Source organism: Dicentrarchus labrax, unplaced genomic scaffold, assembly GCF_905237075.1.
Source record: "Dicentrarchus labrax unplaced genomic scaffold, dlabrax2021, whole genome shotgun sequence".
Lineage (NCBI taxonomy): Eukaryota > Metazoa > Chordata > Actinopteri > Moronidae > Dicentrarchus > Dicentrarchus labrax.
Genome location: NW_026136707.1, coordinates 4555745 through 4575920, shown reverse-complemented (window position 1 = coordinate 4575920; position 20176 = coordinate 4555745). Strand labels below are relative to the sequence as shown.

General features: G+C 41.0%; 2 protein-coding genes across 5 annotated transcripts in view; both read right to left on the bottom strand.

Moving 5' to 3' along the window:
- The window catches only part of mtmr11 (myotubularin related protein 11), a 31290-nt gene extending 19613 nt beyond the window's left edge, over nucleotides 1-11677 (bottom strand). Inside the window, exons 1-2 of the mRNA XM_051405841.1 lie at nucleotides 11186-11677; nucleotides 3710-3779 (exon numbers count right to left, since the gene is read on the bottom strand). Coding sequence (XP_051261801.1) covers nucleotides 3710-3779; nucleotides 11186-11242 — 127 coding nt within the window. The 5' untranslated portion in view covers nucleotides 11243-11677. The remainder of the gene's footprint in view (nucleotides 1-3709; nucleotides 3780-11185) is intronic.
- A 2235-nt stretch (nucleotides 11678-13912) lies between these two features.
- Nucleotides 13913-20176, bottom strand: part of otud7b (OTU deubiquitinase 7B) — a 34435-nt gene continuing 28171 nt past the window's right edge. For all 4 annotated transcript variants that reach the window (XM_051406225.1, XM_051406226.1, XM_051406227.1 and 1 more), the window contains exon 12: nucleotides 13913-19307. In XM_051406225.1, coding sequence (XP_051262185.1) covers nucleotides 17826-19307 — 1482 coding nt within the window. In that variant the 3' untranslated portion in view covers nucleotides 13913-17825. The remainder of the gene's footprint in view (nucleotides 19308-20176) is intronic.

Genomic DNA, 20176 nt, shown 5'->3' with positions numbered 1-20176 from the left:
TGTTTACGAGACAGTTGTCCTTTAATCAAATAAAATCTTTTATGTTCTTGCCGGAGGGCTCCAGACAGAATGTAACAATGTGTGCTGAACTCACACAGTATTAGTGCATGTGTAGCTTCTTTCACATCGATAAAGCCAGACTGATCTTTTGCACTTAAACATAATAAATTAGATTATACATTATACATGTCTTCTGTCTATGACCGTGTGTTTATGCGACTGATGTTTGGGATATATTTGTTTGGCACACGCCTTTTGCTATGGGTGTGGCCCACAGTTAGTCAGATTACAGCTATAAAGAACAATAAGACAATAATAAAATAACATGCAGTGCAGACAAAACTGTGACTGTTTGATGTCCATTGTTTGAGAATGTGTGCTCCTAAAGACCAATGGATTTTTTTCTCCACATTAAGTTTAAATTTAAGTTTCCCCTTTAACATTTCAGCTGCTTCTGTTGATGTTGTGGTCAGCGACGTAAAGGATCAGCCTGAGAAAATACAGCTGAGAGAGATCTGAACCACATCCTTTAAACCTCTGTTTTATTTGTTTTCATCCACATTTGTTTCTCATTTTCAGCAGATGCACGCAGAGTGACATGTTTCTTCCCAACTCAACTCACTGGGAGGACGAGCAAAGACCAGGAGAGATTCCAGGGATGCAGCTGTATCTAATAATTGCTCTGGATATTTTCTGTAAATCGTAAATGACGATGAGATATGTCCTCAGTGCCTTCCCTATACTTTGACACAGCACAACATTACCAAAAGGCTGCTCTGTTGACAAACTATAGTTCTGAGAACTCAAAACCGCCAACCTTCATGTCATGCAACATCTACTATTAGTAACAGCAGTTTCAAAATGACAACCATATTTGGTTAGCTTGTCGTGCAATATGCAATAGATCAAAAGCAAAACGTGTCCAACCTTCACTAAGCCTGTCTCTGAAAAGTTGCTTTGTAGTACGCAGGTTGCACTTAAACCAGATGTATAATATGAAAATCATAAAAACAATATCATACAGACATACTGAATATCATGGATAACATCCATTCAAAGTCATACGAAGAGAATTTAATACCTTTTTAAACATCAAGATCGAAACCCAAGTATACAAATATCGATGCTCTGTTCTCTTGTCCATCAATCATCGAGGTATAAAGCGGATTGACAGCCTTTTAATCCCACAGTAACATAAGACTGCGGAGAAAAGGGATTGAGAAGTTGCACTGAAGGGGGTCCAGGCCTCTTAGCATTGTGTGTGAATGGACAGTATACCCCCTCCCCCACTCGCAGCATTGAAAAGGTACATGATCTACCTATGGCTGTCGGAGCTGTCCTGACCTGTTTGCTCTCCCGCAGACCGGCTCGGTTTCTGCGGTCCTGTGTCCCGGTGTCACATGAGAACATCGGGGACACTGGGCACTGCGCGGTAACTACTGGGAGAACGGGACAACGTCTGCAAACATATTTCTGATTTTGTGATTCATTGGGTTGTTCTGAACTTTTGAGTGGATCTGGTTTGAGACAGCACACAACCCAAGTTACCCTACCATGCAACAACAGCGTCCTTGTGTTGATACTGATATGAGTACTGTTTTTATGCAGGGTTGATAAATGACCTGTCCTTTGGCAGGTGAGCATGCGTGTGTTTGAGAGAAAGGGAGAAAGAGAGAGAGTCCACAGGTGCAACGTGAGCCCTTTCACACCGACTCACGACTCCTTTGTGTCTGAAAGTGAATTTGTTCTCACAAATTGTCTCAACACTTACTCAGAGAGACAACAGAATGTGCTCGGAGCCAGGATAGGATAGATTTCCCTGCCCAAAATCTGAATCTGTATAAAAACAATGTCTAAAATAAAATGAAATGCAAAATTTACAGCAGACTAATAGTATTAGTAAGTAGTTTTAGCTCACAGAGGACCTAATATAGAAAAAGAAAATGAGAATGAGGATTCTGAAAACATCACAGTGGTGCTAATACACATCTGTCTTCTCTTCTCTCTCTTAATATAAGACAGGTTCTCATGGACAGCTGTGTTTCTAATCTGCCTGGAATGGAGGTGGAGAGAGAGAAAAAAAGAAGAAGGAAGAAACAGAGAGGTAAGGGAAGATGGTTTTTGGAGACGGAGATGAAGTTGGAAGCCAGCAGGGGAAAAATGTGAAGAGTAAAGACAGTCGACATTTCACAGTGAAATGTTAACAGCTAAGAATAGGATCCCTGTGCGTGTTGTCCAGGACCAGCAGAGTCTGGAAAGTATTTTATGAAAACACACTTCTGGAAAACAAATTAGGCTGACTAAGTGAATGAAACTAAGGAAGGAAGTGTGTGCGCGTGTGTGTGTGTGTGTTGTGTGTGTGTGTGTGTGTGTGTGTGTGTGTGTGTGTGTCTGTAAAAACAAGCGTGTGCATGCATGAATATGTATATGTATTGTATCTTTGTGAGTGTGAAAGGTCAATGTAAAACAACAAACAACAAGTCTAACAGAATAAACATGACTGAGATGGACTTTTGATATGCAGCGTTAAAGATTAGCCTGTTTCAGATCTAAGGTGCTCTGGTCTGTTGCCATTCTTATGAAAAGCTCCTGCAGGTTGCTGCTGTCACGGGAATATGAGCAGGGTCGGGCTGGAAAAATAACTCGAACTGCAGAAGCAGCAGAGAGTTTCCGTGGCCCTGTACCATCCAGCAGATTATCACTTGAGTTAAGAGGGTTGACCTCTGGTAAACCTAGCTGGCTAAAGTCCCTCTACAGCAGGGGTTTTTATAGTTGGGGTGGAAAAGGAAAGTGATTTCAGGGTGAGCAGGATCTGGGGCCATATCTTATCAAGGTATCTGGATCTCTAAACAAGGAGAATTCTAGTCACAGTCTAGGCAACATAATTAGTAGTGTATAGTTCACCCAGGAGCCATAGGTTGTTGTACAAGAGAAGAGGCCAACCAGTAATAACGTGACCACGGTGGTCACATACAAGGTGAACAGAAGAATGTAGACACAGCTACTTCTGGTATACAGTGAAAACAACACTTCCTGATAATGCACATCCATGTAGTTTTTTGGTTGTGCTGCTCCGAGTAAATGGTTAACTTCGGCAGAAACTATAAATCAGTCCACATGCCGTAAGCAATTACTTGAGAGCTCTGCAACACCACACCTTTACTCACATTCGACAAAAGACATTTGCTGCTGATTTTAATTCTAAAGCTGAAAGACTTTTTGATCTCATCTACACAACAGTTCATCGAGGATCCCAGTCCACTTTTGTGTGCTCAGGTTTGCTTTTCAACAGCAGATGTTTTCCCGTATCAAAGGCAAAGCACCTGCTGTCACATTCCTGGTCCAGGTGTGGTAAAAGTGCAATATGGAAAATTCAAACCACAGAAAACAATGACTGCAGCAGCAGTTTTATGCCTCAGTGTTAATATTTCATCTGATCTTGAAGCAGCCTGGCAGTTTGTGCTATATTATTTAGTGCCTTTACACATTTCTTGTGTCTGACTGGCATCTGAAACCTATTTATTGTTACAGTAACTTGAATCATTCTTTTTTTATTTAGTCAATCCAAACGCGTGGATTTCTCAAAAAGGTTGGCTTTAGGGCTGTAAGAACTGATGTATTGATCATCATATTAACGATGCCACTGATTTCCTTACATATTTAAAATATACATATCTCTAAGCATTAGCTCTAAAAAGCACAATCTTACCTGGCAGGCAGCGTAATCCAAACACATCTCGACTCCTTGCGTTCACCCCACTCTGACTCAGCATCCTCTCCTGTAAGAGAAACACAAGACATCATTTAATCCTTCTTATTTTCAAAGCGACTTATTTTACATATTACTGTAACAGAATGGAACTTTCTTTTGCTTAAGGGAATACTTCTAAAAAATGTTAATTTTCTTGCTGTGAGTTAGATGAGAAGATCAGTCTTTATGCCATGCTAAGCTAACTAGCCATAAATATACTGGACAGACATTAAAGTTGTATCAATCTTCTAATTTAAATACCTTTACACCTTTAATAACTTTAAATGAAAGTAACATACAGTACAATGTAATAATTTTGTTAACAGAATGCTAAATGTTGTTCACTACACTACACAAGAACTTAAATACCCTGACAGATGAAAGTGTTCATATGAAAGGAATAATGTTCTTTGTACTTCTAACCTATGGCAACAGGCTCTTTAATTTGTTTAATCAAGAATCAGACTAAACAGAGCACACTAAACACATGGACAGAGCCGTATGTCACCTTTGGTCTCGCTGATTATATTTAAATGATGTCTCTGCCTGCTTCTCTCATCTGGCTCGTCTCAATGGACTCATTTCCAAAGACAAAGAAACAAAGCCAAACCACAAATGCTCCATGATTCTTAGTTTCCATTTTGCTGTTTGTTTCTGCTTTCCCTATAGTAGTAATGAAGTCTCACATACTTGGGTCTGTTCTACAAGCAGATTCCAACCCCACAGAGCCACAGAGGTTTCTATAATCAGACTACGAGCTTACGAGCACATATGCTTCCACTTAACTTTGCTACTAACCCCCCTTTGTGAAGGGCATTTACATTTATCGGCTTGAAATCCCATAATATGCAGAGGGTTTGCAATGTGAGAGGACGATATGATTATACAGGTGGCGAACGAGCTTTATAGTAGAACAGAAATAGAGTTAAGGCCCCGAGTGGACACCCAAGAAAACTATACATAGGAGAGCGTCAAACCTCTTTCTCAGCAATTCTGAGTTTGGTCCACAATGAACCTATTAATCAGCACCAGCTCTATCACAAAACACCGGTATTTCTTGGAGTCAGCAAGGATGTGTGAACAATAACAATGAATCCACTCAGTCGCCAATGTTATGCTAACAATTTTGCAGTGTGGTGAATTCTGTTAGCGGGCCTGCTCATGAAAAACCTGAGACTCTAAGTGTGGCGCTCCATAAAAAAACCAGGGAACGTTTAACAAAGAGGACTTTTGCTCCTTGAAAAGGTAGTAAAGTCACACTTATTCATAGCTGGTTGTTTTCTTTGCATGTGAGAGTCCCTGGCTGTTCTCGAACAAACACCCTTAGATTCTCCTTTAGATGGAGCATTGATATATCAGAGAAACTTTTCTTTTTAGATTTGCCAAGTTCATAGTTTTTGACGGCGTATATATGATGCATATATTTCGTATATAGCGTAAACTGTTAACCACAGTTATATATTCACAATTTTTCAATAATAACAAAACAGTAAAGATTAAAAAAGAAGAAAGAAAACCTTACTGATTTGCTAATTAATACAACTCAGGCTAAGTGAGCCATGAACGTATTAATGGAGACAAAGAATGGTTTTAATCAATCCAAACAATATGAGCACTAATTCATATCATATGGGCCCGTTTGCTCTGGTGCAATATCTTCTATAAAATGGTTCTATACTGCCAACTCCAACATCTGTTAAAAAACTACAGGGACTAACCAACAGCAGTGAGAGTTCTCCCTAACCTATATTTTCTATGTGTTCATTCCAAGACATTAAAAATGTGGTTATAGTTCAAACAATTTCACTGATTGAATTTGCTGGGCAAAAACAAGGCTTTTTTTTATGATAAGGCAGGACACTAACATTTTACAAGACTTAGTTTCTGCTTGCCAAAGCATTGTTCTTTTTTTTCCCCATCTGGCTTTAAAATGTCTTGTGCTTTCCCTCAGTCGCTACATCAACACCCACAGAAAACCCGCAGCTGAATTCCTTATGCCCTTTTGAGAACATCAGAGGCTCTTCAGATCAGATTGTTATTCCTTTCTTAAGTCTAGTGTCTTAGATCTGTCCTCTGAAGGTTGTTAAGACTGACAAACTTGGGCCTCAGGGTCTTGTGAGGCACGAAAACTCACTAGATAACACTGCATTTCACAAGGTGAAACTGGCACTCAACTGCAGACCGGGCTATGTCAATAATGCGATAAGGGCGATATGAGTTGAACTCCCTCGGTTTAACTAGCAAAAACTTGATTTGTGCGTGCAATAAATGACAGTTACAAAGATCTGCAGCGAAGGCATTTCTATGTGAAATCGAAGCATTTATGCTTTACTTGCAACTTTTGCAGCATAAAGGTAAAAAAGGCAACAGAGATAAGGAAATAACATAACATCTAGGTATAAACTTAAAGATGCTGTGGCCAAAGTAAGGCTCGTCTCAGTCTCATATCACTCAAAACCCACATTTCCAGGGAAGTGTTTAAGCTGACGTTTCACTTTTTTTTCATTGTGCGGTTTCAGTGTCAGCGTCCCAACTCTATCACTTTCATTGCCTTCTTCTCCCCCGTGCTGCCTCTCTGCCCCACTTTTGCCCTCCTCTGCTCCCTCCCTTCATCCTCAGGGACAGTGGCCAAGGCTTATTGCAGTTTCCATTGCTCATGGCTTCCCCTCGCTACTGCAGACAGACTTCTGCAGTAAGCCTGCTTGTTTCTGAGACTGGAACATACTTCTCTTTCCCAAAAAACAGGCCAAAGTCACAAGGAAAGAGAACTAATGGAAACAAATAAAATGCACTACTGTTGCATCTTAATCTCTAAAAATCAAATCCTATCTCCTATCATTCTTAAAACCTAACTTACGTGGGTGTGTGTGGTGACCCACAGCACACTGTGGACCTTTAGCATCTGTTGTTATGATGAACGATTCTCTTTTGAAAGCTGTTCCTACTGAGATACGCTCTGCTTGGTGGTTGTAAAATACACATTAGCTTTTAGCCACTGTCCACTGTACATGAAAGGGTCACACAGCCCGTTAGTTTGTGTTGTGCTTTTCATTTCCTCACATGAATGGGGACAGTCATTTGGCATTGTGAGCTGGCTTGGAAGAAAAATAAGGAGATGAGGTAGTTTTGCTAAAAAGGGCTCACTTTGAAGTGTTTCCTCCTATTCCATTCAGAATAACAGACTTTTTTTTGGTCTACATAAATAAAATGGACTGAGAACTCTTCCTTTGAATCATCGCATCTTTCCTTTAGTTCCTTGTCTTTCCTTTAGAAGCAGAGCAGTAATGATATACTGTACGTGCTATAATAGAAACAGAGGATCTGATCTTACATAAATTAATGCAGTGAAAGCAAAAGACTAAAAACAGCAGTACACATCAGAATGAGGTCCTCAGTGGAAATATACTACTTAGTGTAGTGTATTAAAAAAACACAACTGGATTCCAGGTAAAGCTGTGTTTTGGCCTACTTTTATACTCTTTACTTGAGTATATTTTGGAGCTCTCTTTTCACTTCGCAACATTAGCATTCATAGCTTAATTACAACTCTGGTCTAAACGCGGGGATTGAATGTGCTGGAAGAAAAAAATTAAAGACCACCTGTCTTTTGACCACAATATGTTTATGACGGAACAAAACCCAGAACAAGAGGCAGCTTGCTGTGCCTCAAGAGAAACACCTTACATGTCGGCTTTTAAAACTCCTCTTCTAACTCTAACTCTTGCTCTTGAAGCAAGTTGCACATACTGTAAGTGAAAATGTGGTTAGCTGGCTAATGTTATCTATGTCTTCCGTGTGTTACATTAATCTTTGATGTTATAATAATGACATTCATTCATCTTGCAGCTGGTGATCTGTTGTTTTTTTTTTAATTGGTGTAAAACATCAACGTTACTGTCATAACTGCAGTAATAATCATACTTAATACAACATATTAAAATGGCAAGTAAAGATGTTTTGTTGTATTATGTTTGAGTAAGATATAGGGTAAAATAACTAATCAATGTTTCATGAATTGGGAATTCAGATGGTTCATATTTAATGCGAGAATATCTGCATATGGATATCCAACTTTTAACCCATTTCTCAGCCTGTAGCAATTAGCAGAGCCCTCCCCTGCTGTAACGTTTCATTCAGAAAACCTTCCATGAATGTCTGGCAACAAGGGCCAGCCTGCATTCTTATCCGTTTTCATTATAACAGCATCAGTCTGCACTTCTAGACACACAAAAGAACAGATAATTACTGGCTCATTTAATGGTATCCCTGCTGAATGATTTACAATTCATTGTCTCAGAACATATTTGTGTCAACAGCATCCCCTTCCTCTTACTGCTAAATTGTTCAGTGCTGACAGAGAATTAAATATATGTTTGTACAGTTGGTGACTCATTGTAAGATCAACACAGGGAGATTCAAAGGTTAGTTAGTTTAACAAAAAAAATCTCATCCATTCTTTATTGTACTCTACTGTGTTTTGTCCAGATCAGCCTGCTAGTGTTGCAGCGCTGCTCTCCTTAATTACAGCCGAGCTCTACAATGAGAGTATTCTGCTGCATGTGAGAGCCAGAGAGTGCAAATTAGACTGTGAATGTGAAAAAAAAAAAAAAGGATTTGGCTACACCGGTGACTGACTCTGTTCTGACTGCAGGTTTGCCAAATTCTCTAAGCTCCTACGATAATGAATCCGTTATCTCTCCTCTCTCTTTCTCAGCAAAGGGCTGTGCATTGAACATTCAACTAGCAGCTTCTCCGTCGCTTTCACCGTTCATAATGACAAATGTCACAGTCGGCAGGTCGTAAATGAATGTTAAAGCCATGAAATTAAAATGGTAGTATTAAAAACAACATCAAGCAAAAAAAGATAGCAGTGCAGCTTACTGACCTGTTCCCATCAGCCCACATTCACAAATCATACTCTATTTGATTTGACAGTAATTTCATCAGTCACTATACTGCCTGTCAGAGGAGCCCTGACATATCGGTTTTTCCAGGATCCTTCTTTTTAAAGGCCGGGAGGGTTGCCTAGTGGCTAGACGTCACATGTCTGACGCCCACAACAGGCAGTGTATCCATCAACAGCAGCGTTTCCTCGTCTTGGTCTCTGGAGCACACTCTAAAAAACCCTTACATTCTCGCTAACAGTACATCAATTCAGATGAGTGTCAGCTAAATGGCTTAAGTGAAAATCTAATGCTGAACGTTGTACATTCTCTGTGGCTCATAATCGTCTCACGTACGAAATGTTATTTTGATTTTCATCTCTAGTCTGACAGCTCAGGCCCCTTGAGGGAGTCTCATCAGAGCCATTCCATAGACTCAAAACAGACAAACAGGCTAACCTCTCAGTCCTTCTCAGTCCTTTCACGAGTGAATTGTGCCACTGGTTAATTATCACCCAATGCCGGATCGATACACCCTCTAACAGGACCATAAATCTGCTCTGGCGTGAAGTAGAGCCCATTGTTGTGCTCTGAAGTCTCGGCAGCTCAGGGACTGGCAGTGAATGTGACGTCTGGGTCCTATGGGAGAGGGTGTGGGTTACTATACTGCTTTGGCCCACTCCTATCAGGCTTGGATCTTCAGCCTCTTTGAATAGAGCTCAGATGATCCCTCCTCTGGCATTTTTGCTTCTGTGGAGCATTGTGCTGTGTGCCTTTCATGCTGACTGCTTCAAAGCTGGCTGGGAGATGCAGATAGAGGGAACTCAAGGGGATAGGCGCAGCTAAAATAAGCCTGAATAAGCCTGCTATCCTGTCAGATTGCAGGCCTGAGCATCCTTATGAGGCATGCACTGCTGTATCCGTCGTGTTTGACATTTCCTATTTTTTCTTTATCTGATGTGAGGGTAAACTAGACCTCTTCAGATTTTGGACTTTTAGCCATACAAACCAAGCAATACGAAAAGGACGCATTTGGCTTTATTTGGGTTTTTTTGACTCTTTGGAAAACAAGTAATTAAACAACTAATCAAGACAGTAATCTGTAAATTAAATGCTAATAAAAAAATAATCATTAGTTGCAGCCCAATCCCAGTTCATGCCATCCCAAATGTCTTGTGTTTGAGACCCTGATTAAAAGGAGAGAACATGCAAACTGTAAAGCCATCTGGTCCAAATTCAGCCCAGTACTGGATTCAGTTTTCTAAAGCAGTCTTAACACATGCTCATGGAAGAGCAAACCCACAAGAGTGTGTGGGTGGCCTGTGCATATAATCTACACAGCCTACTACTCTACATTACCATATCTTAGGCTCAGCCACATTCTCATACTCGGACACATGGGACTTCCATTGGTTGGGTGTCTGCGACGAATTCTGCGTGTCTCAATCAGAGGTAATCAAATTCAAAACTCCTCTACCTCCCCGACTGCTGTCTCCATGGCGACAGCCAGATGTTGTGCAGTGCACATCACCCCCCACTCCACATGCAAGCCTCGCCCGAGGGCAGAGCAAAGAGGCATCTGTTACCGTTTCCCCCTGCGGCTGCTGGAAATAACCAGGGAGAGACAAAAAAGCCAGGCAACACAAAGACGGGGGCCAAGAGACTGCTCCCATAGGAATGAGCAACACATTCATACTATGTGTACACATTGCTTTGTGCTGTCTATCAAACTAACGAGCCCTTCTATCCTCCATGCTCTCGGGTGCTCCTAAACAGGGACAGTGTCTTGCTGATCATTTCAAATACAGTAGCAGCAAAAAAGAATTTCATCTTCGGGCATTTCAAAAGCAGTTCATGTAAGCATCATGTGACGTTTAAAGGATTTTGGGCAATAAAAGCAGCTGCAACTGTTCAGTGCTGTTCTCAGAAGATGATCTGCACCATTTGAATCTGTGCACAACAACTTAATCCCATATGAGACAAACCCCACCACCACTTCACTGGCCTTTTATCAGACATGCAGCCAAAACACAGTGACATTATGTACCCTTACAGTAGTTATGTGTCTCCCTGTTGTCCAGACAGAAGGAAACAGCAGCCCTATGCAGCCCAGTCCCCTCCCTTATAAAGCTGTCACCCTGAGTGGCGAACAGAAATATCATGAGACAGTCCACATTCACACACTGAACAGACTCTCAGAGGTTTCTAATCCAACCAGGCTGCAGACTAACCTGGACGTGCATTTTATAGCTCTGCATCGTGCTTTTCTGGCCTCTCTGGTGTTAAATCACATGAGTGTTTGATGAGTTAATGTTATATAGCACTGAGAAAGCAGAACCTGCCTCAACTCAAACCCTTCATCTGATTTAAGATTTAATTGGTAAATCAAAATTCAACTGAAATGTATATAACCCACAGCTTTTGCTCTACAGTGAGTACAAATGATACCTCAGTGTCCAGTTATGCGACTGTATAAAACAGGATAAAACAAGTTAATGCCAGTGCAAGTCTCTTAACTAGACAAAGCTAATAGTTAACGTGTCGACCTTACCTTGATGTCTGGGAGCATTTGTCTCACTTTGAACGTGGTTTTAGATCCTGTCAACATTTTTGACGACTCGACTTAAAAACAGCAAGAAAGAGACGAGCGAAATAATTTTTTTTTTTTAAATTAAACAGAAAAAAAAGAATAAATGTTGTTATTATAAGCTAATGGTGGCTGGGGGTTTTAGTCTTCTCCTCTCCTCAGGAAAAGAGACGAAAGGTCCGGAGTCCGGTAACGGTTAGCCTGTATCACCGGCTGCTGCTGCTGCTGCTGCTACAACTGAGGTGTTACAAACTAGTTTCGCTCTTTTCATCGCTATTCGCACTGACAGCATCCACACACACACAAAAACGACGAGAGCACAACCCCTGCCGACGTTTCCCCACCGGTCACCGGACCATTACTAACCGCTGTTAGTCACTAACGGGAGAGATGCGTTCACCGTTACTGCTGCTTTCCTAAACCATTGAGCTCTGTTTGTTTACCCCTTCGCCATAGTGAAAAAAAAAAAAAAAGCTCAGTGCAGCAGTGGAGTTTCTTAAAGGGGCCAGTACATCTGGAGCATGAAGCCTGGAGAGGCTGTGAAAAGTCCGCAGGAAGTTTTTTATTTTAACGCACTAAGAAGTTGAGTGTCGTCGCTGAAGGTACAAAGAGTGTCAGTTTCTCCCCGCTTTCACTGCACCCCTTGAACTCACCACCACTCAACAATGGCTTTTACACCCTGGTGGAAGAAATATCACAATAATACATAATACAAAATAAAAGTACACAAGTATTATTATCAAGTATTAAGTGTCATTATCATCAACATAGTATAAAATGTATTTATATTTATATTGTGTGATATCTTTTTGTACCTCCACTTCTGTACTGTCAGTTTTGAATTTCTCCTAAGGGGGATCAATACAGGAACATCTTATGTTATCTTATCTAATAAAAAACTAAAATAACTGGTCATGCTTTGTTAGACATACTGTATACTGCCTGCCTTGTAATTTTGCTCTTGTATCGTTTCTATTTTTTTTTTACTTTTTTATTTTGTATACTTGTAAATATGTATTTGTTTCTTTTCTCTATTTATCTGTCCTAGTGCTGCTGCAACACCTTAATATCACTTCTGGGAAGGTGTAAAGTATCTTATCTTATATTGTAATACTAAATTGTTAACACTAATGCAATTAATGTGTAAAGTAGCATTTCACTGTTTACTGTAGCTGGTCTAGGTGCAGATAGTAATCTTACATTGAACACTTTAATCTGCAAAGTAACTATACCTGTGAAATAAATAAGGTATTCAACATTTCTCTCTGAACTGTGGTGTGGTAGAAGTATAAATTATAATTAAATGGAAAGTACCTAAAAAAAATGTATTGTATTCAGGTAAATGTACGTAGTTACAACGCACCATTGCCTTCAAACAACTCTTAAGTCCTATTAATGTGTTTAATTTGTCCCAACTTGTGCTTTGTTTTGACATTCCTACATCTGTATCTTTTGCTTTTCATAGTGAGAGCTCTGGCTTCATATTCAGGGAACTTGTTGCTGAGTGTTTAAACTGAAGCAGTAGCTGAGCCACTCAGCCAACATCCATAAAACCATTCAACTCTTGACCTTCTAGTATTTCAAGCCTCCGAAACCCCTCCTAAAAAAACAAAATAATCTTGTTAATTTAACCATCTACAGCTCGTTTTGGTCAGCAGTACCTTTTTTTTTTGCTGATCCTTTTGCAGGTCTGTGTGGGGACTGGCTCCTCTTCTCCTCTCTCATCCAAACTTGTGGAAAGAAACCACCAATAACTCTTTTCCAGGATGCCAAGTGGGAAGAAATTCCTTTCCAGCGTGAACAGGGAAAGTTGAATAATCCGGAGCAACAGTCTGTCCTGCTGAACAGGTAGCGAGGCGATGTCCTTGTGAACTATAATAGAGAGAGGTCTGGATTTTTTACCACATGGGAAACTGTTCAATATTACATAAGGGTCTCCGATTTCTCTGATACATAAAACAGTCCCAGACACAGGACCTTGCATCATCTGAGCTGGAGTTATTCAACAATGTATAATGCAACAAGGTTAGGGTAATACATGTTGTTTTATGTCTCTCTCTTGCTCCACTTTAAAGATAACGATGATAATATGATGCTTATTTGTTCGCTGAGGAAATCCTGTTTTCTCTTGCCCCACACAGAGTTGAGAGCTATATAATAGAAATCGTGGAGCTGGTAGGGTTTCAGTGCACTGCTTAAGGACACTTTGGCAGTTAAGATGCTTTCTGGTAACTTTTGTCCAGTGAGAGGACAGTCTCACACCCCCACCCTCAAACTTTAACAAGCTGACTTTAAGAGCTTGCTTCAGATACAATTTTAATTTTGTCAGTTGCTTATTTGCAGCCATCTAGCGATTATTTCTAGCGATGTTTTAATTATCTTCCAAGTTCACTTGGTCTATAAAATGTTCTATTAAATGTTCAAATTGCTTGTTTTGTCTGACCAACAGTCCAAAACTTGAAATTAAATTTACTAACACATAAGACAATGAAATGCAACTTTCTATCAGCTGACAAATCAACCTAGTGCTGAGACTTTATGTATGGACTAAATCTGAAATGTGTAAAACCCTCTTTGCCATTACATTCATAGACCATTAATTCGATTTTTATGGAATGAATTCGATAATCAGTCATTGTGTGTGTAGCTTTTATAATAATTAAAAACAAAGAAAAGAGCAGAAGCATAGCATTCTTGAAATACAATGAGAATTTATTCAAACGGTGCAAAAAAAATTAATAATTATAATAATAATAATAATAATAACAACCTAACATAAAATCTGATGTTCTTTCTATCCAGATTGCACTGTCACACAGCCTTAGGGCTCTCCTCTCGAAAAAAACAAAAGCAAAACATTAAAACAATAAAAAATAAAAACAGATCAAAATACCAGGACAAATGAAATCAAGTTAAAATAATGCACAAATTTGGTAAAATGGATTGCCATTTACATGCAACAGTTCCAGTCCCATGCAACTCGAAGTATTCCATGTTAATGTCACTGATGATGAATATTCTGTCCACAGAGAAATTACAGTGTTGTACAATATATAAAAATATATCGGGTCAGCTGTGTCGCAAAACTAATTCTGAGCCATTTCTCATCTGGTTTGGAGGAAACGAGCTGGGTCAACAAGAACATTAACTGTCATGTTTTAGCATAGCACGGATTGGTGGTTGTAGAAAAAAGTAAACAAAAATGTACAAATCAAAATAAGCGACAAACAAATAAAAGCCGGACTGCTAGACAATTAGCCATGTGAGAAAGAACATCCTAAAATGTTGCAACTAAACATTCCACAAGGAAACCTATTAAAAAAATCTCACTATAAATATATATTCTCAAATGGTAGGTCAGCATTGAGGAAATCAGTTTGCAATGAGCGAGCCTTGAGTATCAAGAGGCCCGTCTGGGAGTTACCTTCGACAGCCAAAATGTCACTTTCTGGTAAACACCAAATTCTACCCCAATCCGGGCTCTTACACATTTATCATCCATACCTCTTTTAATATCCAACAATATACATTCTTACCCATTTAAAAACACTGTAAAACTTCGGGCTTACAAAAATAACTTGAAACATATTTATACAACCTCTCATTGTTTTTTTTATTTAAATACAAAAACGTGTTTGTAGCCGGTAACGTTTGATGTTTTACATGTCTCTGAGGCATCTGTTTCAAACATAAAATAATAAAAAAAAAAAAAAAAAAAAAGTTTTTGTAGGCTAATTATTACTTTGGAGGGCAGGGAAAGAGTATTCACACATACACATTATTCAACAAAACAAGCATCACCTTCCCACGGTAAGGGAACACTTCATGGGTTTTGTCTGAATTAAAATGCTAGTGCATGAACACTTGTCAACACACATTAACACAGCAAATGAAAATGCTTTTTTGGGGAAATAGCGTCATGTAAGTGTTTTATTGTCATTAAAACTCTAGTGTTACTTTAAATACACAGCAAAAAGACTCCCTTCTTCCTTGACCAGCTTTTGCAGTGTAGAAAATAGTGTATTATACTTTTAAATTAGCTCTACTGAAAATTATTCCCCAATATTTTGGTTATTTTTATTTGTAGTTCGAGTATAGGTCACCCAAGGTAAGCTCCAAACACTGACTTAAAAAGAAAAAACAAAACAAGAGTGCCCTCAACTGGGCAAGGCAGTGAATTGCATACTAAATTGTGCTTTTCTAGACTTAATTCCAAAGAATAGGTTCAATCAACAAGAGTAGAGCAGCTAGAGTCGCGCTACCTCAAAAGAAATTCCTCACCATGGCTTCTCATAGGGGAAATAATAACAAATTAAAGTATTTAAGTAGTCATTTTGACATTAGTAGAACTAAAACAGCTTTGAATTTGAAATGATAATAAGGAAGACTCAAACAGAACATCCGTCTGTATCAACTAGTTGATATGCCTAACTGAAAAGAACAATGGCATTATCTTAATAGCTTCAACATAATTTTTCAAAAATGAAGAATTTGTTACATCTTGGGGCAGTAGTAGTAGAAACCGCAAGCGATGAAGCAAGCAGTGGATACTTGATGTTCGACTTGCACAACATACAAACAGGATTGTGATGCCACGAGGACAAATGCTGAAAAAGGCAACTAGGAAACTGAGTTAGATGGTGACGCTGGCACCAAAATGCTGTAGCTCGACAGTAACTGAATCCTTTAGAGAAACCCTTCTGACCTGTGCCCCTGCTTTCCCATGAACAGAGGTGGCAGTGTCTGCAGAGATGAACAAAGGACAACAGTCAGGCCACTTCAAAAACAGTAAAAAGTTTTGTAACTACGGACATCAGGAAAGTGCTTGAATTTGTGCAAAAAGAGATAACGCAACTGGATTTGGCGGGACGAATGCCATAAATTAAGAAACCGCCTTCAGTAGAACTTCAGAACTTGCAGTGAGCGACCAAACCAATAAGCTTTAAGATGTCTTATTAGCAAGGACACCATGGATGTATGACATTGAAGTTAACCTTTTGTGTGATCGTGAGATTGTATGCAACATGTTTCACATTTCTCAACCATCAGTGCGCAGAGGGTTTGTCATTTCAAAACAGTGAGTTTCAGAATCACAACCTATTACCTTAATTTGTCAATACAATGTTATCAACATCCAACAGAAGTGCATGTGTCCCTTTGCATCATGCAAACAGAAATTGGAGACAACTGTCACAACTGCAGACATCCTCACTGCTCCAGTTTATGTCACATGTTTAATAACAAATCAGTTCATTTGCTTTACTTGTCTGAAAACCAATGTGTTCAGCAACTTTAACAGTTTAACTTAACAGCATGTTACACAAGTGACTGGTGTCTCCAAACTCTGATGTGCTGGATGTAACATTTTGACTTTGTAGTGTGTAGTATTGCATGCCTGGGTTGGCCACAATAATCAAATGCCTCAATGCCAACCATTATTACAGAAAGAGGAAGACCAGACTAAGAAAGAGAAACATTCCAACAAACATGAAATACTCTTGATCAGGCTCTGGATCAGTATCTTACCGAGTGCTATTTTGCTATGTCGTCTTTGTTCTACACCGCCCGGTCAATAATGTGACCAAATGCATTTTAATCTTCAAAAGAGGTTGACATTTTCATCATCCGATTTATAGATATATGAATTGGACAAAAGTGATTTTGTTTTTAGGTGATATTTGCTTTGCCAACAAGATACTTGTAACAGTCCAGAGCAGTTTTTCTTCAATGCGTGGACATTTATGTGTTTGCATTCTGGAACATTAGCACCACAGCAGCCCACAGAATGCTTAATCATTAGCATTGCTTGGTAGTTTCAATTTGCATTATGCAAATGTGACCGACGAAAAAGCAATTCGACAAGGATTAATTCTGCTGTTTCCCGAGGTACATATGACGCAAGGATCTAGTAACAGTAGTGTAAAATCTGTATAACACTGAAATCACCCAAACCGGATGTGACTTCAAAATGCTCAAACATCCCTTAATTAATCAATCCAAACATTATCACAGACCACAAATGGAGCGGAGACACTCGTGCCTTTTCAGTTTGTGCTTGCATCACTGTGTATGAAGTAGTGTGAGTCTGACTTAGTGTAAATGTGTGCATGTACTGTATGTGTGTTGATGAGTGTTAAGTATGGTGCCTGCCATATACATTCTCTCCACTAGGAGGAGACAGTAGCAAGGCGTTAAACTCTGATAAAGGAGGAGAGCCTGCAGCTTCCACGCACACAACACGCATGCACACGCGCACACGCACGCACGCGCGCACACACACACACACACACACACACACACACACACACACACGTACACACATACATAACGCCTGCATAAGAGCCACAGCAAAAATGTAACAGAAGTGCAGTTAGTTTATTCTATGGTCTAACATGTGACCCCAGCAGTCAGAAACCACCCTGTTTATTCTGTAGTCATGTTGACTCTGACACTTTCTGAGGTCTATTCCAACAGGAAGTGACAAAAAAGGGAGGGAGCTGGTTGTGCCTTTCTCTTGTCCATTCAGAGGCTGATCCGCCCCAGCCGTTATTTTTTTTTAACTGAAAAAGGCCACTCATCAAATTCAAGCCATAGAAAGGTCCATTCAGAACCTGTGGATGGCTGGTTCTGTCTCCCTCTTTTTCAGCTCTTCCCGGTAGCAGTAGGAGCAGTAGTTGCCCGTTTCGGGGTGTCCGTAGTAGGTGCAGCTGGGTGTCCGACAGCGGCTGGACTGCAGGCTGGCCAAACCACCGGCGCTGCCAAGTGAGTAGTGTCTGACTGGGGGTTGCCCACTCCGAGAGTCTAAGTTGGAGCGCATGTCCCGGAAGCCGTTTGTGTAACTCCCACCAGCGGTTTCAGACCCAGGGTAGTCTGGTGGGTCGAATTCAGGGGGATATGAGGGTGCAAGGCGAGAGGGACTCAGGGAGGCGGGGCCTTGTGAGTTATTGTACTGGGGATGGGAGGGACCCTGTGTTGTGGGGCAGTGCCGGGGAAGGGTGGCGTAAGAGGGGAGGCCGGGGTAGGAGGTTGCTGGGGAACCGCCAGCTAGCTGGCGCCGAGTGTCCATGTAGCCATGCATATGAAGGTGCTGGGTGAGGGGTACTGCAGCAGGAGGCTGGTCTATGAAGGAGGGCCTGGGGATGGGCACAACACCAGAGTACATAGAGGGGCTCAAAGGAGAGGGTTTGAGTTGGGTGAAGGAAGTTGAGGAGTTCTCTGACAGTTCCTCTTTGGCCTCGTAAGGCCGGTAGGTTAGCTCTGTACCACCAACTGCCTCCTTCTTAGGTAGCTGGATGCCGTTGGTGACACCCTTCCTCTCTGCATCACGGCGCTGTTGTTCTTGCTCAGCACGAAAGCGCTCCTCCGCATCCGTGAGGTAGCGCTGGATCATCTCCTCCTGGAAGGGCTGCCGGTTGCTGGTAGTGAGAAGGCTGGCAAAGATGAATTTCCTCTCACCTTGCATGGCGCCGCGCAAGATACCCAGACTGACTTTGACATCAGCGCTGTACTTGTAGGTATCACTCTCAGTACTGCTCCCACCACTGCTGCTCATACTGCTCCCTGTTCCGTTGAGACGCTCACTACCTGAGGAGGGGGAGCCTTTCCCAGAATCCTCTGAGGTGTGGGCTGAAGGCGAGCCATCCTTGCTGCCCTTCCTCCCCCTAAACGAGCCCTTCTTCTTCTCCCCACCCTCCTGCTTGACACCTCCAGCTCCAGCGTTCTTTCCTGTCATCAGTCCACCCACGTTTTTCTTCAGCTTGCTGCCCAGGCTTTTGCCAAAACTGCCCAGCTTATTGGCCACAGAGTCTGCCCTCTTCTTGTCTTTATCTTTGTCCTTCTCCTTCTTGGTTTTGTCCTTCCCTGCTCCCGCCCCCGCCGATCCACTGCTGGAGGAACTAGATGAGGAAGAGGTGCTGTTCTTGGCCAGGGACCCACCTCCATTAACCGCTGATCCTGTGGTTGTGTCTCCATTGCCATTGGAGCTGCTGCTGACTGACTCCTTGTCTGACTCTCCTGAGTCAGGAGGAGTGCGTGCATCCTCTCCGGCTGATGCTGTGGGAGACTCGGGCTGTGCCAGAGGGGCTTGCTGCGAGCAAACAAAGCAGAAACACAAGTTAGTGGAAAAATACTGTAGAAAAATGTACACCAGGCCCCGATCTGCTGACTTTATGATGGAACAGACAACAAAAAATGTAATACATATAAAACGGGAAAAAAAGGAACGTCACATTCTGTTCTAACAGTACAGGCACATGCCCCTCAGGTATAAGTGGAAAAATCAGCACAAGATATAAAAGATGTGAAAAGAGTGAGTCATAAAGCTGTTTTTTTGCAGACCAATGCAGAAAAACACAAATGACTCAGTTTCCAAATGCTTGTTCAAATTTACAAACATGTTAAGGAAGATGTAAAATACAGAATGCTGTATTTAGAAATGGCATGACCTAGATGATGACGCAGTATTCTGATCTCAAACGAGAAGCAGTTACAGAATGCCCCATCTTTCAGCAATAATGACCAACACACAGCTATCCTTTGGTAGCACCGCTAAACAGAACAATCCCTTTAAATTATATCTTAATGCAGCGATTGCCTCCAGACCCTGCAGTTTATCCATGAAACTGCTCGGAACTTGTCCTTCCAAGCTCCGCGATGTTCGCATGTGGCACACAAGAGGACCTTTGTCACAGTGTTTGCGTGGTGTGACTTTATGACCTGAATGGACCAGTGTAGTTTGTTTTCACATACGCTTTGTACAGCAGTCAGGGGACAGCTGGTCTGATGGAAAAGGGAAAAAATATTGTCCTTGTTTGTAATGAGTGTGGGAAATTAACAATAACCACAAGCAGCTGTAATACTTTAAGTCTACCAACCGCTTTGGCATCTGTCTGACAATCATGTTACAAGTTTTGGGTTTCTTTTACGTTCCAAAACTCAATCTGGCTGGTGAAATGC